The sequence below is a fragment of the Pristiophorus japonicus genome, chromosome 5 (assembly GCF_044704955.1).
Source record: "Pristiophorus japonicus isolate sPriJap1 chromosome 5, sPriJap1.hap1, whole genome shotgun sequence".
NCBI lineage: Eukaryota > Metazoa > Chordata > Chondrichthyes > Pristiophoridae > Pristiophorus > Pristiophorus japonicus.
This window is the reverse complement of record NC_091981.1, coordinates 20,905,196-20,923,229: the sequence shown is the minus strand read 5'-3', so window position 1 is coordinate 20,923,229 and position 18,034 is coordinate 20,905,196. Positions and strand designations below refer to the sequence as shown.

General features: G+C 43.3%; 2 protein-coding genes across 3 annotated transcripts in view; one reads left to right on the top strand and one right to left on the bottom strand.

Moving 5' to 3' along the window:
- The window catches only part of eci2 (enoyl-CoA delta isomerase 2), a 267,830-nt gene extending 259,503 nt beyond the window's left edge, over window positions 1-8,327 (bottom strand). The window contains exon 1 of one of the 2 annotated variants that reach the window (XM_070879800.1): window positions 8,161-8,327. In XM_070879800.1, the coding sequence (XP_070735901.1) occupies window positions 8,161-8,216 (56 nt within the window). In that variant the 5' untranslated portion in view covers window positions 8,217-8,327. The remainder of the gene's footprint in view (window positions 1-8,160) is intronic. The other variant, XM_070879802.1, reaches the window with a different exon arrangement.
- Window positions 8,328-8,632: 305 nt separating this feature from the next.
- The window catches only part of cdyl (chromodomain protein, Y-like), a 277,192-nt gene continuing 267,790 nt past the window's right edge, over window positions 8,633-18,034 (top strand). The window contains exon 1 of the mRNA XM_070880370.1: window positions 8,633-8,868. Coding sequence (XP_070736471.1) covers window positions 8,845-8,868 — 24 coding nt within the window. The 5' untranslated portion in view covers window positions 8,633-8,844. The remainder of the gene's footprint in view (window positions 8,869-18,034) is intronic.

Here is an 18,034-nt window from a genome sequence, read left to right as displayed (position 1 = left end):
TACTTGCCAACATTCTTTCATGCTCTCTCTTTGCTTTCCTGATATCTTTTTTAATTGCACCCCTGTACTTCTTATGCTCCTTTAGAGAGTTTCTGCAGTGTTGAGTTCTCGGAATCTGTCATAAGCTTCCCATTTCTTCTTGATCTGACTCTGCATGTCCTTTAACATCCAAGGGGCTCTAGATTTGTTAGCTCCACCCTTTAGGGAACATACTTGCTCTGTACCCTCAGGATCTCCTCCTTGAATGCCTCCCACTGCTCTGACACTGATTTATCATAGAAACATAGAAAATAGGTGCAGGAGTAGGGCATTCGACCCTTCGAGCTTGCACCACCATTCAATAAGATCATGGCTGATCATTCACCTCAGTACCCTTTTCCTGCTTTCTCTCCATACCCCTTGATCCCTTTAACCTTAAGGGCCACATCTAACTCCCTCTTGAATACATCTAACGAACTGGCATCAACAACTCTCTGCGGAAGAGAATTCCACAGGTTATCAATTCTCGGAGTGAAGAAGTTTCTCCTCATTTTGGTCCTAAATTACTTACCCCTTATCCTTAGACTATGACCCCTGGTTCTGGACTCCAACATCGGGAACATTCTTCCTGCATCTAACCTGTCCAGTCCCGTCAGAATGTTATATGTTTCTATGAGATCCCCTCTCATTCTTCTAAACTCCAGTGAATACAGGCCCAGTCGATCTAGTCTAACCATCAAGTAGTCGTTTCCAATCCACTTCGGCCCAATCCCATCTCAATAAAATTGGCTTTACTTCAGTGGAGAACTTTTTTTTCCTGGTCCACCTTTGTCCTTTTCCATAACTACCCTAAATCTTACTGAATTATGATCACGAGCTCCAAGATGTTCTCCCACGGATACCCCTTCCACCTGAGTCTCTTCATTCCCCAAAACCAAGACCAGAACCTCCCTCTCCCTTATTGGGCTTGTTACATACTGGCTAAAGAAGTTCTCCTAAATGCATTTTAGGAATTCCGCAACCTCTGTACCATTTACACTGCTTTTTTCCCCAGTTAATATTCGGGTAGTTGAAATCCCTCACTATTACTGCTCTATAGTTGTTGCACTTCGGAGCAATTTGCCCACATTTTTGTTCTTCTTTCTCCCTCTGACTGTTTGAATGTCTACAGTACACACCCCTATTTTGTCCTTCAATTCAACCCATATGGCCTTGTTTGATGAACCCTCAAACATATCATCCCTTCTCACAGCTGTAATTGTTTCTTCAATTAATAATGCAACCCTTCCTCCTTTTTTTACCCCCCTCTCCATCCCATCTGTAACCAGGAATGTTGAGCTGCCATACCGGTCTTTCTTTCAGCCATGTCTCAGTAATGGTTATAATATCGTACTCCAAGTGTCTATCTGTGCTCTCAGCTCATCTGCCTTATTCCCTATACCCCTTGCATTGAAGTATATATCATTTAGTGGTGCCAAACTCCACTGTTGTCTATTTTCCAGCCCTTGTTTCCTCTGTCTTCCAAATTCACTTTCTACATTTCTGCTGCCCAATTCCAGCTTTGCTTTGCTCCCCAATTAAATTATTCTCCAGTTCCCATCCTCCTGCCAAGCGAGTTTAACCCCCCCACCCCCCCTCCCTCCCCGCCAACAGCACAAGCAAACCCTCGTGAGGATACTGGTCCCGGCTCTGTTGAGGTGCAACCCGTCCAGCTTGTACAGGTCCCACTTCCCCCAGATAAGGTCCCATGCCTCAGGAATCTAAGGCTCTCCCGTCTGCACCACCTCTCTAGCCACACATTTATCTCCTCTATCCTCCTATTTCTGTACTCACTAGCATGTGGCACCGGCAGTAATCCAGCACTCACTACCTTTGAGGTCCTGCTTTTTAATCACTCTCCTAGCTCCCTAAACTCTGCCTGCAGGACCTCATCCCTCTTTCTACCTTAGTCATTGGTACCCATATGGGCCACAACCTCTGGCGTTCGCTCTCTCCCCGCAGAATGTCTTGCAGCTGCTCGGTGACAACCTTGACCCTGGCACCAGGGAGGCAACTGAAGTCATTTCTACGGCTGCAGAAACGCTTGTCTGCTCCCGACTATTGAATCCCCTACCACTATTGCTCTTCCATTCTTCTTCCTCTCCCTCCCATGGCTCTGGCTGCATTCCCCAGAGGTATCATCGCCCTCACCGGTACTCAGAACAGAATACTGGTTGGAGAGCAAGATGGACTCAGGGGACTCCTGCACTAACTGCCTCATTGTCCTCTTCTGTCTGGCGGTCACCCACTCCCTCCCTGCCTGCACACTCTTCAGCTGCGGGGTGACCACCTCTAGAAACATGCTATCCACATCGCTCTCAGCCTTGCACCGCAGGTGACTCCAGCACCGCTCAAACTCTGAAATGCGGAGCTCAAGTTGCTGCAGCCACTTCCTGCACATGTGATCATCCAGGCTACTTCTCTAATTACCGCAATCGGAATGGTCATCTTTCTTGAAGATGGTCATGATTACTGCATCTCTGAAATCTCCTGGCATGCTCTCCTTCCAGATAAGAGAAATGAGGTAACGGATTCGCGCCAAGAGCACTCTCCATCTTGCTTTAGTACTTTGCCGGGGATTCCATCTACTCGAGGCCTTGTTGTTTTTCAGCTCTTGGATGGCCCTTTCAACCACATGCCAGGTTGGTATTGCGCCGAGAGGGTGGTGGGTAGCATGCTGTGGGATGGAATAGAGAACACTCACGTCAAGAAAACGAGTCTTGGTTAAGGAGATCTTCGAAGTTCTCCTTCCAGCAGGTACTGACTGCCCCTCTGTCCTTAGCTCTGTGGGATAGGACCTGAAGTGTTTTGGCCATAGGTGGTCTTGTCTGCGCTGAAAAATTCACGCAAGTCATGATTGTCAGCTAGTTTCTGGATCTCCTGCGTTCTTTCCACCCACCATCTGTTCTTTAGGTAACGGGTTTTTTGTTGGACCTCAGCCTTCAGTTGTCTGTAGATCTGTTTTCTTTCTCTCCAGTTGTGATACGAACATACGAAAAATGGACAGACAGATAAAGACCATCTGGTCCATCAAGTCTGTCCCACACAATTGCGATACCACGTGTAGCACAACATATACAATCTACCCTACCTGAAACCATGTAATTGCCTGGGAGAGGCAAAAAATTAAAAACCCAGGTCAATTTCAGAAAAGAAATATCTGGGAAATTCCTCTCCGACCCATCTAGGCGATCAAAACTAGTCCAGGAGCCACTCTGGTGGTGATGTTTCCAATTCAAGAATTCCTTGCATTTAGTTTATCAACTCCTGGATCTCCTGGCCGCTCTCATCAAACCAGTCTTGATGTTTTCTGGTGGAGTAACCAAGAGAGTCTCTTCACAGGTGCTAATTATGGTGGACTTGAGGGTACCATGGACTCGCTGCTGCTCCGGTTCATTGGGAGTCGTCTGGTTGGTTATGAGGCATTGAATAGGGCTTTCTTTGCAGGGTCAAGTGTTTTGCGATGCGAGCATCAAGTCTCAACTCAGTCTGCCTTCACAGCAATTAAATACGTGTGCAAAAGACACCCATCTCCAATTCAGGTCACAATGGAGTTGCCATTGTCACACACCCTGGTCCCACTATTGTTCAAGTAGATATAAGGCAGCAAGAATCAACTCCCACCAAAGACAACCAGACCGTTTATGGGAATAACTGACACCACTAAACTCGAGAATGTATGTATGGCTGACTAGAATGTGTAACTCACACACACTAATTCAAAATACCCAATAAGTACTCAGCCATTGATAATATCCTTCATGAACAAGATCAAAGAATGTTAGTGTTGTGGAACCTATCTTAGCGTTTCACCAGTTTACACACCATCATTTCTAGAACGAGTGAATGGATGCGCCAATAAGTTCCTGTATTAAAAAAGGTAACATTTTATTACTTCACCTGGTTAGGTAATAAGTTCAAGCATTCTGAGCCGATTCCCATACTCCCAACGGATCTACATATTCAAAAAGTGTATTTTTACTGCAACAAAGACCGTACAAATTATGTTGAATGGCGGTGCAGGCTCAAAGGGCCAAATGGCCAACTCCTGCACCTATTTTCTATGTTTCTGTGTAGATAATAGTTGTTGTACATTACTCTGTGTATTGGTTACAATGGATGTACAATGAAACTAACAGTTCCACTGGGGTTTCATATCTTGTAACTCCTTTTTCTTCAGTTCTTCTAACATTAGATTTCGATTAACACAGCAGCAGTTACTCTAGAACCAATCTACATATACAGTGATTGTTTTTAATATTCATTTCCCATAGAACAAATACATTCTCACACCTCTGCCACAACTACTTAGAAGAGTTTGTGGATGCACACATATCTAGACATACAACACAAAAGAAGAGAAGGGTCAAAACTTAGAAGTGACCACCAAAATTGGGAAAAAATAGATATCAGATGTAAATCAAAAAGAAGAAATTGGGCAACACAAACATGGCTTTTTATCTGGCCTTTAGATTGCAGGAAAAGGGGAAAGCCGAAAGTGATAAGGGAGTCAAGGGTTATGAGAGCGGGCAGAGAAGTGGAGTTGAGGCCAAGACCAGATCAGCCATGATCTTATTGAATGGCGGAGCAGAGTCGAGGAATCAAATGGCCTACTCCTGCTCCTATTTCTTATGTTATGTTCCTATTTCCAGAGTTATGTTCTAGGAAGGAAGGAATGAGTTCAAGCAGGAAAGGACACAGTGAGTCACAATATTAACATAATGAGGATGTAAGGATGAATGACCTTAAAATTAGAATAAAAAGAGAATCACTTAACTAATCAAAGGCAAATTTGGTTATCTCAAGCCCTTTCTAAAAGGTGTCACTCAACTATGCAGACATGTCTTAGAAAGTTGCAACTGTGTCAGCCTATAAGAACTTCAGCAAGATATCATTAGTCAGGAAATTGTGTTAGGGAATTGATGGGATTGAAGGCCGATAAATCCCTGGGGCCTGATCGGATGCATCCCAGAGTACTTAAGGAAGTGGCCCGAGAAATAGTGGATGCATTGGTGATCATTTTCCAACAGTCTATCGACTCGATCAGTTCCTATGGACTGGAGGGTAGCTAGTGTAACACCACTTTTTAAGAAAGGAGGGAGAGAGAAAACAGGGAATTGTAGACTGGTTAGCCTGACATCGGTGGTGGGGAAAATGTTGGAATCAATTATTAAAGATGAAATAGCAGCGCATTTGGAAAGCAGTGAGAGGATCGGTCCAAGTCAGCATGGATTTATGAAAGGGAAATCATGCTTGACAAATCTGCTAGAATTTTTTGAGGATGTAACTAGTAGAGTGGACAAGGGAGAACCAGTGGATGTGGTGTATTTGGACTTTCAAAAAGCTTTTGACAAGGTCCCACAGAAGAGGTTGTTGTGCAAAATTAAAGCACATGGTATTGGGGGTAATGACGTGGATAGAGAACTGATTGGCAGACAGGAAGCAGAGAGTCAGGATAAACGGGTCCTTTTCAGAATGGCAGGCAATGACTAGTGGGGTGCCGCAGGGCTCAGTGCTGGGACCCCAGTTATTTACAATATACATCAATGATTTAGATGAAGGAATTGAGTGCAATATCTCCAAGTTTTCTGATGACACGAAGCTGGGTGGTGGTGTGAGCTGCGAGGAGGATGCTAAAAGGCTGCAGGGTGAATTGGACAGGTTAGGTGAGTGGGCAAATGCATGGCAGATTCAGTATAATTTGTATAAATGTGAGGTTATCCACTTTGGTGGTAAAAAGATGAAGGCAGATTATCTGAATGGCAGCAGATTAGGAAAAGGGGAGGCACAACGAGACTTGGGTGTCATGGTACATCAGTCATTGAAAGTTGGTATGCAGGTACAGCAGGCGGTGAAGGCTGCAAATAGCATGTTGGCCTTCATAGCTAGGGGATTTGAGTATGGGAACAGGGAAGTCTTACTTCCGTTGTACAGGGCCTTGGTGAGGCCTCATCTGGAATAGTGTGTTCAGTTTTGGTCTCCTAATCTGAGGAAGGACGTTCTTGCGATTGAGGGAGTGCAGCAAAGGTTCACCAGACTGATTCCCAGGATGGCAGGACTGACCTATGAGGAGATTGGATCGACTGGGCCTGTATTCACTGGAGTTTAGAAGAATGAGAGGGGATCTCATAGAAACATATAAAATTCTGACGGGACTGGACAGGTTAGATGCAGGAAGAATGTTCCCGATGTTGGGGAAGTCCAGAACCAGGGGTCACAGTCTAAGGACTGAGATGAGGAGAAATTTCTTCACTGAGAATTGTGAACCTGTAGAATTCTCTACTGCAGAGAGTTGTTGATGCCAGTCCGTTAGATATACTCAAGAGGGAGTTAGATATGGCCCTTACGGCTAAAGGGATCAAGGGGTATGCAGAGAAAGCAGGAGCAGGGTACTGAGGTGAATGATCAGCCATGATCTTATTGAAAGGTGGTGCTGGCTCGAAGGGCCAAATGGCCTACTCCTACACCTATTTTCTATGTTTCTATAACATGGTATACTGATGAGAGTCAAGAAAAGTACACCGCAGTGATATCTTTATTTTCTTATCCAAGGCCACTTGTCCGAAAGAAGAGAAACCTTCTTTGTTTGGTTATCATCAACTGTTTTTGTGTAGTGAACGGTCAGTCACTTCGTCTAAATACTATACAGTGATAGATTGTTTCCACTTACTGGTAAGATGGTAATGAGTGCAAAAATTAAGATATTCATAAAAACTAAAGGGAAATTCGAAAAAAATAATTTGCACAGGTGCTAGAATGTGGAATTGTCGGTCATAAACCCACTGCTGAAGCAGAGTACGTATTCTTTTAAAGGGAAATTAGATAGTTGCTTGGAAAGAGGAATATTAAAAAGGACAAGGGCAGTGAGCAGGAAAGTTGGATTAGACTACATAGTACATGTGGAGAAAGGCAGCAATACAGATTTGCTGGGTCTAATAGCCTGTTTCTGTGCTGTAAAATTATATGACAAGAGCATGCAGTCAGTACATGAGAAAAGTTAAAATGAGCAATGACTAGAAGTATTGATAAAAACAATGCAAGGAAAGATAAGTTGCAATATTGAGAAGACTGTCCAACATACAAGTTTTTCTCTTGTATACTATCCAGAACTGGGGAAACAGTAATGGAGGAACCTTTCCAGGTAGGTGAACAGTACTCAAGTCTTTGAAGAACTTGAACTTTAGAGCTAAATGTTGAAAAGAAAATGTTTTGCATGAAAGAGGATGCTAAGCTTCTTAGCAACAGTTTTAGCAATGAGAGAGCTCCATGTGGGTTGGAGCTTTTTGACATTGAAATATCAAGGCAAGGTTCATAGTGCATGGCAAGGATGACAAGGGCAGGAAAAAAAAAAGAGTAGGCAATATTTAAAGCAATGATTTGATTACAGTAAGTTTGGGTTGTAAAGGCAGATATATTGTAGGAATAAAGCATGACTGAGAGAAGTAATGATTTTCACAATGTTCAAATCCTAGAATTCTACCCAACATTATTGTGGGACTACCATCACCACAAGGACTGTACCAGTTCAAGACAACCCATCACCACCACAGGACAACTAGGAATGGGCAATCAATGCAGTTTTGCCAGTATTATGCATAATCAGAAAACAACTGAAAGGTGAAATGTAAGTGGGTTGAAAGTTAAGTGGCCTGTATTCTCAACAGACATATTACAAAACAGTCTCTTTAACTTCTTTAAAAACATGTGGTGGACTCTTCCCGAGACTCTTTAAGATCACATACTTGAGGAAATATTGATAATTTAAGCAATGCCCATTCACTGCGTCCCACATGGAGCAGCTAATGGCTAACTTATACATGCAGGAAATTAATATTTGAAAAATGAAGCCGAAATAATGAATTCTTCAAACAAAGGAATTGTAATTTTTGATTAAAGATTAAAGATTAAAGACAAGTCAATCTCAGATCTTTGGATAAAGAAGCTCCATTCAGAACCTTTCAAAGCTGAAGCGAAACCTCAATTTAAAAAACATCGTTCAATTTATAAAATCCAGGCCCGGCTCAGCTGTCAAGCTGCAAGGAGTCTGCTCAACAGCTGACTTTCAAACTGAGGAAAAGAGCTAGGAAGCAGCGTTAAACTTTCAGCCACCGAATCGTTTTGAAATAGTGTGACAACCCTCACCTGACTGTGCTCAATAACTGCCAGCGTCCGGGCAAGGCGAGCAAGGCAGCGGCCATCAAACGAGTCTGTGGCCTTTGTAAAGCCTGCACTGTCAACGGCCACAAACCACTTGGACTTTGACTCCGTCGGTCTCCCGCTCACACTAACTTGACGTTGTACCAAGCCCCGCCCCCGCAACTCGCTCTCTGCCTGTGCCGTGCCCCGCCCCCTTTTCTCCCTCTCTCCGTGTGTGCCAACGTCACGCGCCAACCAGCCAGCCAACCCCCGGAGAGCAGCCGCTGCGACGTAAACGGCTGGTCCGTCGAGTGCTGACGTAATGACGCTCGCTCCCCTCCCCTTCCCCCAAAAATCCAAGTTAGGTTGATTCCTTTTTTTTTAACCGTTCCGCCTCCTCCTCCTCCTCCCTCCCTTTTCTGTCTCGCGCGCTCTCCACGCGCAGGGCTAAATTGACGAGACGGGAGGGTGGGGGGGCAAAAAAAAGTACAACTTCCGCTCTCCCTCGTGGAGCAGCGCGAGCTCCCCGCTGCGCAGTGCGATCTGCGCACTGGCATCTTCTCTCCCTCCTCCTCCTTCTCCTCCCTCCTCTTGAGTAAAAAAAAATAGGAGGCCAGACATCCAGAGCACAGGGGGGGGGGGTGGTTTGGAAAGTGATTCTCTCTACTTGATTTAGAGGTATTGAGGATTATGGCTTCGGAGGAGCTGTATGAGGTATGAAAAAAAAGAATGATTGATTAAGCTATCTTGGAGGGAGGGGGTTTCCGAATACGTACTTACCCACTCTTCAACCCCCACCCTCCTTGCCTCCCTCATTTAAACCCGGAGACGGATGGCGATCCGACTCCACAGCTCTTTTTTTTTGCTGGGGTGCACCCGGTGTGTGAGGGTGCGCACGCGTCCGGGGGAAGGTGGTGGTTGAAAGATAGTTGTTTGAAATCATCTTTTAAAGGAGACTTGACTTTGTCTCTTTTTTTTTTGGGGTGGGGGGAGTCTCTTCAATGTTGCGCTTGGCCTCTGTTTTCCCTCCTCCCTGCGGTAGCTAAGGTACTAGAGTGTGTGGCTTGAAGTGTAGGGAGACGGCTCCCAACTATTTGCTGCTGGCCGTGCAGTCAGAACTAGTGCCGTCCTCCAGCGATGTCGCAACACACTCACGAAGAGAAGGGAGATCCAACAACTCGGCTTTTTAGGGGGTGAGGGGAAGGGGGTGAAGCTTTTATTTTTCTGCTTAACTTTTTTTTTTGGACCTTGATGTACTTCTCAACCGCTCCATATTGAGGGTTTTTCTGTTGAATCTTAACTGCAATTTGTCTGATCTCGAATGGGTGATGATCTTCCTGATTTCAACAAGGTTCCATCAACTCGTTGTGGAAAGGTGTTTGCGATACTTTTTTCTGGGTGAAGGGTTATTAATAAGTGATATAATATTCAGCCTATAGTTCTTCAACATTAGTGTTCGGTAATCAGTTTGGCATAGGTTCTCCTTTCTAGGTTGTGACCGAGAGGCACTCAAGGTTCCTCAGTCTTCTGTTACTGGTATTCATGGTTTCTTTTTCCTTCAAAATTCCTTGCCTACTCTTCTCTCTTGTTTACAAAATGCCCTGAAGGTGTCATTCTGTGATGTGACATGAGAATGTAACTTGTGTCACTCGGAGATCCTAAACTGGCTCTAGATGATGTAGACTGAGAAGTTCTTGGGGGCGGCGGGCAGGGGGGAAACATGTCCCATTTTTAAATTTAGAAGCTTTTTGGTTTCTTCAGATGTTTGTAGAACAGTCCTTGATCAAGAAGTGCTTTTTGGTTGGTTGGGAATGGGTGGGCTTGGAAGAAGCTGAAGTCCTAGACTATAGGTAACAAGTGTAGATGTGTGTCTTTTGGGGAAATTGGAGAGGTGATTTAAAAAAAAGTAACTTTCTTAATCCATGTCCATTTTCATTACAAATCGGATCAATAATGAACAAGTGAGAGTTTTGGTGACTGGAGTAGTTGAATTAAAACCAATTTAATTTTGACACGGAAGTTTGTTGACTCTCCCATTCCTTGTGTTTTGATGACAACTGATGGAAAAGGACTTTTAATGATCATTTTTATCGATGAAATTTCAATTACTCTTGACAGTTGAAGTTATTTACCAAAAGCAAGGATTGTGTGGAAACACATTCATAGATGGTTCGGATTTCTTAATGCAAGAATGGCAGAAATAAGTGGAGCAGGACTGGATGGATGAATAATTGATTGAGAGTTTGACTTTTACTACTTCATTGTTGGCGGTGATTTGATTGATTGTTTTATACCTTGAAACAATAGTTGTGTAATCACCCAATTTTAATGCTTCAGATTTCTGTATTCAGAACCCAAGTGCCAATTGTCTGGATGTTTGTACTGTGAGAAGGAGGTTATTTAATGGGTAGGTTAAGATTATGTTTTATAGAAGACAGGTGACATTTGTTGGTTAACAACAACTTGTACTTATATAGCGCCTTTAACGTAGTCAAATGTCCAACGGTGCTTCACGGGAGTATTATAACTCAAAAATTTCTGCATCGAGCAACATGAGGAGAAGTTGGGACAGATGATCAAAAGCTTAGTCAAAGATGGAGGCGTTAAGGAGAATCTTAAGAGGATAAGAAAGGCCGAAAGGTTTAGGCAGGAATTCCAGACCTTAGGGCCGAGACAAAAGAAGGCACGACCACCAATGGTTGTGCAATTATAATCAGGGATGCTCAAGAGGGCAGAATTAGAGGAGCGTAGATATCTTGGGTGGGTGGGGGTTGTGGGGCTGGAGGATATTCGAGATAGGGAGAAGCGAGGCCATGGAGGGATTTGAAAACCAGGATGAGAATTTTGAAATCGAGGCATTGCTTAACCAGGAGCCACTGTCGGTCAGTGAGCAGAGGGGTGATGGGTGAACGGGACTTGGTGCGAGTTCGGACACGGGCAGCCAAGTTTTGGATGACCAAGCTTATGTAGGGTATAACATGGGAGGCCAGCCAGAAGTGTGTAGAATTGTCAAATCTAGAGGTGACAAAGGCATGGATGAGGGTTTCAGCAGCGGATGAGCTGAGCAGGGGCATAGACGGGCGATGTTACGGAGGTGGAAATAGGCGATCTTTATTATGCCGCAGAAATGTGGTCGGAAGCTCGATTCAGGGTCAGATATGATATCAAAGTTGTGAAGGGTGTGGTTCAGCCTCAAGATAAATGTTAGGGAGAAGGATGGAGTCAGTGGCTAGGGAATGGAGTTCGTGATGGGGCCGAAAACAATGGCTTCGGTCTTCCCAATATTTAATTGGAGAACATTTCTGCTCATCCAGAACTGGATGTTGGAAAAGCATTCTGACAATTTAGGGACAGTGGAGGGGTCGAGAGAAGTGGTGGTGACATAGAGCTGGGTGTCATTAGCAAACGTGGAAACTGGCGCTGTATTTTTGATGATGTCGCCAAGGGACAACATGTAGATGAGAAATAGGAGGAGGCCAAGGACACCAGAGGTAACAATGCGGGAGCGGGAAGAGAAGCCATTGGAGCTAATTCTCTGGCTACGATTTGATAGATAGGAATGGAACCAGGCGAGTGTAGTCCCATCCTGCTGGACGATGGTGGAGAGGCGTTGAAGAAGGATGGATTGCAGCAAAGGCTGCAGACTAGTCAAAAAGGACGAGAAGGGATATTTTGCCTTTGCCACTGTCACAAAGAATATCATTTGAGACTTTACTGTGGCAGGGGCAGAAGCCTGATTTGGAGGAATTGAAACATGGAGTTATGGAAAAGATGAACCGACTTGGACGGCGACTTTGGAGAGGGAAAGGAGGTTGGAGATGGGGCAGTGGTTTCCAAGGATGGAGGAATCAAGGGTTGTTTTTTTTGAGGAGACAGGTGATGACGGCAGATTTGAGGGAAAGGGGGACAGTACCTGATGAGAGAGAACCAGTAACTATGTCAGCTAACATGGGAGCCAGGAAAGGAAGTTGGGTGGTCAATAGTTTGGTGGCAATAGGATTGAAGGAGCAGGAAGTGGGTCTCAATGAAAAGCTGAGTGCAGAGAGGTCATAATGGGAGATCAGAGAGAAACTGGACAAAGATGTGAGTTCAGGGCTAGGGGGAATCTCAGAGGAAGTTTGGCCCAGTGGGCTAGGGGAAGGAAGGGAAGGGGAAGTGGCAGAGGCAGCTGAACGGATGGTCTCAATCTTGGAGACAAAGAAGACCATGAGCTCCTCACACTTGTCGTAGGTGAGGGTGGAGGGGAAATGGGTTTAAGGAAACCGTTAGCAGTGGAGCCAGGATTTCTCTTAGCATTCTGAAATAGTGAACAATTTTGGCAGAGGAGAGCAGGATCTGATAATGCTTTATGTGGTCCAGGCAGAACTGGCGGTGAATGGCTAAACCAGTTGTCCACCATATTCGTTCAAGTCTGCGCCCCTTGGACTTAAGGAAGTGAAGATGAGGTGCCGTACCAAGGAGATCGGTCAGGGTGAGAGAGAGTAATTGTTTTAATAGGGACTAGAGCATCAAAGGTGGTGGTGAGGGTGTGGTTGAGCAGATTGGTAGCGGCAGAAATGTTGTGGTGAATGGAGGACCAAAGACTGAACAGTTGAAATTTCCTAAGTGAAGTTGTAAGAGAGATGGGAGAGAGTTTTTTTTCCAGGGGTGGACACAGTAGGGGTTGGGGGCTTGGGGAAGGGGGATGTTGGTAAAGTGGTCAGAGATGGCCTTATCTGCGATTGACACGATGGGAGTGGCGAGGCCACGAGAAATGGGATGGTTGTGAATATGGGTTGGGGAGTTTACATGAAGGGAGAGATTAAGGGAGAATAGGAAGTGAGTGAACTCCGAGAAGGGAGAGAAATCGGCAAGGGAGAAAAGCAGTGAAGATATCTCGGTAATAAAAAATTGATGGTAGTTGGTGGGGGGCAGCGCGGCGCAGGCGGTAGAGAACGAGAACTTTAAATGAGGTGAGATGCTCAAAGGAGGAGCAAGTGCTAAAGGAGTATGGTGATTTAATGATGGGAGCCACATCGCCATCACGGCAGTCTGAGCAGAGCAAGTGATGGAAGGTATAGCCGGGCGGGGAGGCTTCCTTTAAGGGGAAGGTGTCATCACCCTTCAGCCAGGTTTCTTTCAAGGCCATGATGTGGATGCAGTCCTCCATGGTAAGCTCATGGATGGCAACGGCCTTGTTCGCAAGTGAACGGACGTTCTGGTGGGAGAGGCAGAGAGGGTCAGTGCACTGGGAGTGGTGAGTTGGATGGGGAGGAGATTGGCAAGATCAGCCCCCAGTGGGCATTCTGGGCAGGAAGGTCAGCGAGAGAGTAGGATGGGACAGTTGGGGTTGCTGCTTGTAAGGAGGCAGCGACGAGTGCCTCAATGGGCCCTTCGTTGGATGCCAAGAGAGGCACAGTGGAAAGCTGTAGGCTTGTCTAAGAAGTACTTGAGCCGAGGACGGCGACAGTAACATACTTATTTTTGAGCATCTAATATTCACCATTAATAAGGTCCAAGAACAGAAATATCTTTCATGTACACTTTTGTCAAAACTGAGTATAAGTTTCGAAGATGGTCTGGATAAGTTTATCAACATCTTTTGAATTTTGTTCTTTCAAAAACATAGCAGTGGATTGCATTACTTTGCTCTGTTCTTAGTCACCTTTTGTGCTTCCTGGCTGGATTTCTTGTAAAGTTAAAAATATGTTTTTGAAGTTTCTCCAATGCGTCTAATCAAAACATTTAGAGATGATGCTGAAATATTACGCAGTAATTTCTAATAGTCATTGAACAAAGTATTGTGTTGAACGTTGTGGGATTGTTTTTGTCAACCATCAGAAGTAAACCACGATTAACATTTAACAAAAAATGGTAGTAATGTTGATCTGGTTTTGCTACAGTATGTAATTGATAATGAGCAAAACTTTGTGTATATGCTCTGCCTGGATAGACCAAATGGAGAATTTTACGTTGTAATTGTTAAAAATCTGCATTCTTTGTACATCTATGAATATCTTGTAAAATTGATTAGCTTTTAGCAAATGATGCACCAAAGTTATTGAGATGGGGCCTCCAACAGAGGTGCATCAGGTAAGAGTCTGATACACTTTTTTTTCTCCCAAGATAAATACGTACTAGATTTTCACTTGGGATCCATAATGCTAATGGCTGCATCCTTTAACATGTGCTATTTTTTAACTTTTAACAGTATTTCTTTGTATATACTATCTGAAAAGTGACAAGTTTATAAATTTTATTATGAAAGGTGTATTGAATAAATCAGATTTCTAATCTTCTAATGGTTATATATACATCCAAATATTAAGATTGAGATGGTTTTAGATTTATTACATGGTAATCGGTTGCAGTACTGTACACAATTTGATGGAGTATGTCAAAGTCTTTGGAAATCATTTAGAAGCTGTGGTTCTGTAATCCAATGCAAATGAAAAAGATGCACCCACAAGTGGTGATGTTTGGGTTCTGATCAGATGCATAGTTTCTGGATAATTTTGCTCTGAATATGAACATGATTTAATGGTATTGGTGATATCCTTCTGTTCAGTCTTCATTTTGTATGTTTGGCTTCATGGCTTCATTGGATGTAAATTTGGTAGTTTTTTTTCTCTCCAAAGATGACTAACATCTGACAAGCTAACACGATATAGTGTTAGCAAAATAATTATAGTTGAGTATCTTTAGTGGCTGTACAATACCTCAACTTTATGTTTATAGTCAATCTAATGATCCAGATGTCTTCCACAGCTTGGTTATTCTGCAATCCAAAGGCAGGTAAGGAAGGAAAGATTTTGTGTAATCATATCATTTCCCATCATGATGAAGCAACTGTTGGATACTGATAGGGATTTGAAATGATTCATATTTCCATGCAATCTTTATTTGTTCTATAAATCCGAAGACCTAGGCTGTTGCCAGTTTAGAGTTGTCACAGATGTGTAGTTTGTTTTAACCTTGCACCAAGAAGTAATTTTTGTCCAAATGCAAATGACAATTCTTTCAAGTAATTATGCAACCAAAACGGTATGGCAGTTATGATACTGGATTAGCAACCCAGAAGTGATAAGTTTAACTTCCACTATGGCAAGTTGAGAATTTGAATTCAATAAATCAAGTAAATTGTGAGCAGGTGCCAGAAAAAATTTAAGTTGCTGATTCTTCAAAATACAACTGGCTCACTAATGCCCTTCAGAGAAGAGACATTGCCACCCTGCCCCTACATAATTGACTTTTAATGTTGTCTGAAGTGGCCGGCCACTTAGTTGTGCAATCACGGTGGTTCAAGAAGAAAGCCCATCACCACTTTTTCAGGGCAACTAAGGATGGACAATATATATGGGCATAATGGCATTGAGAACAAAAAAAAAAGAGTAATTTTGTGAATGACTCCTTTTGCAGGCATCTTTATAGTAAATTACTTTCTCATCAAGCAGATGTTTGAGATGATGGTACTTGTCACATGATACTGAACTTTTAATTTTTCATATATTTGTGGAACACATGAAGATAAAGACAGCTTTGCTGAACAATTGTTCATTCATCAGTAATCAATTTTGGGACTGCTGCTGTTCAAATCTGAAAATTCTCTTTGCCAATTGACCTAGTACACATTGACATTGTACTTGGTTGTGGGACTAATCCATCTCCAGCTGAAATAAACTCTATAGGTATTCTGTTTTTGGGAGACCCCATTGGGCTCGTTAGTGATGTAGCAGCCGCCTTCAGATTGTGTGCTAAAACTTTTAACATTATGGAGGCTTGCCTGTGATAACTTATTTCCCTCAAATTCTTCTGAGGCAGGTGATTTCTTAAATGTACATAGAATTACATAAAATGTACAGCACAGAAACATATCCTTCGGCCCAACTGGTCCATGCCAGTGTTTATGCTCCACAAGAGCCTCTTCCCACCCTTCTTACTAACTCCATTAGCATGTCCTTCGATTCCTTTCTCCTTTTGTGTACTTATCTAGTTTCCTCTTAAATGCATCTGTGCTATTCGCCTCAACCACGCCATGTGGTAGCGTGTTTCACATTCTAACCAGTCTCTGGGTAAAGAAGTTTCTCCTGAATTCCCGATTCGATTTATGAGTGACTACTTTATATTTATGACGCCTGGATTTGGACTCTCAACAACTGGAAACATCTTCTCTATGTCTACTTTATCAAACCCCTTCATCATTTTAAAGACCTCTATTAGGCCACCCTTCCGGCTTCTCTTTTCAAGAGACAAGAGCCCCAGCTGGTGGTGTTGCACCACAAGAGTCTCCTCCCATCCTACTTCATCTAACCCTGTCGGCATAACCTTCCATTCCTTTCACCTTCATATGTTTCCCCAGCTTCCTCTTAAGCCCTACAGGTTCATGCACGGGCTGTCTCATTTCTTTCAACTTTTTTGTGACGTTGAGGAGGATGTTTGTAGACATTCGGACTTCTGATCTTAGGCAGCAGTTGCCTAATTAATTTTCATAGTTTAAAATTGGTTGAAGACTCTCCTGGCTGACAGTTGTTCGGCAGCGCCAGTAGAGTGCATGGTCTTTTATCCTCTGTTCCTGGTCTCTTGGGTGAGAACCTCGTGCTGCCCCTCAGCCCCAAGATGAAGTTCTCCATTGTGAAAGGATTTGTTTCAATGTCAGTAGCTTTTCACGATTTGACATGGCTATTTTAATCCAAACTATACTGGCTTTAGCTTCAGAAAGATCAATAGTACACATTTCAGCTGATGCCTCAGTATAGTCTTCAGCCATCGCTATGCCTTTTGCATATGCTTTGCTTCATTCTGCTTGTGCCAAAGTACTAGAAATCACTGAACTTGCTGATTCAAGTCCACCATCTAAATTTTTAATTTAGAAAGAGTGGTGAGAAGAGCATACAGATTTTTTGGCACTTTTATCTTGCCACTTCCTGCGCAATGCTCAAGTAGAATCATTTTAAATTGAACTTTGCTGTTGTGAAGCTTTAGATCATAAATTCAGTCTTGGAATTGTTGGGAGTTGCCCACTTATATGTGTGTACCTAGGTCTTACTTTCCACTTCAGCTAGGCCACACCATTTTCTTCAGCTGTGATTGGGGTACATATAGATTTCAAATCTGCACGTACCCCAAAACAGCTGCTGCCGATGAGATGGGAACCAGGATATCTTTATTGGCAGGTGTTCATGGCTATGTCTCAAGTTAAGAGGTTTTCTTTATAGAGAAGGCTATCCATTGTGGAGCAGTCAGAAGAAATGATGGATTACTTTTTATTTCAAACAGTAAATCTAAGACCCGCCATGGGAATTGTTTCCAAAGAGCAGTACTCAGCAAGCTAGTGCCAAATAAATACTTTTATGCTGGGGTCTTTATGCCCCAGGATTGATACAATATACATCATTCGCCTTCACTCCCTGTTGTCACACCTCAGCATTGATTCCAGTATTGTGTGCCTCTTTCTTGCCTAACCACTGGTAATGAGGAAATTTATATCTAAAACAGTCCAAAAGCAAATTTTATTCCGAAGAGCATTTCATTTGATTCGTTTCAGTTGTCTTATCTGTCAACTAATAACTTAAATGCAATGATTTCCTTGCACTACAAATTGGAGAGTCATTTAAGCTAGGAAAGTTAAAAGCTCAGTACTGATGTACTGTGCTCAGTTAGAAAATACTTAGCCACCCTAGACTTCAGCCTTTTCAGCGAATTAAAAGTTTACATACAAGTAGGATGGTACCTCCTTAAAAAGTCAGAAAATTAAACCACAGGTATTTTTGCATGGAACCGAAGGCTATCTACTAAAAGTTTTTGAGGGACACTAAATGGGGAGTCAGATAACAGTGTATCAACTTGGTTGTAATGGTCTTATGTTCCAGGTGCTGGTGTAACTACTCCAAGAAACCGATTA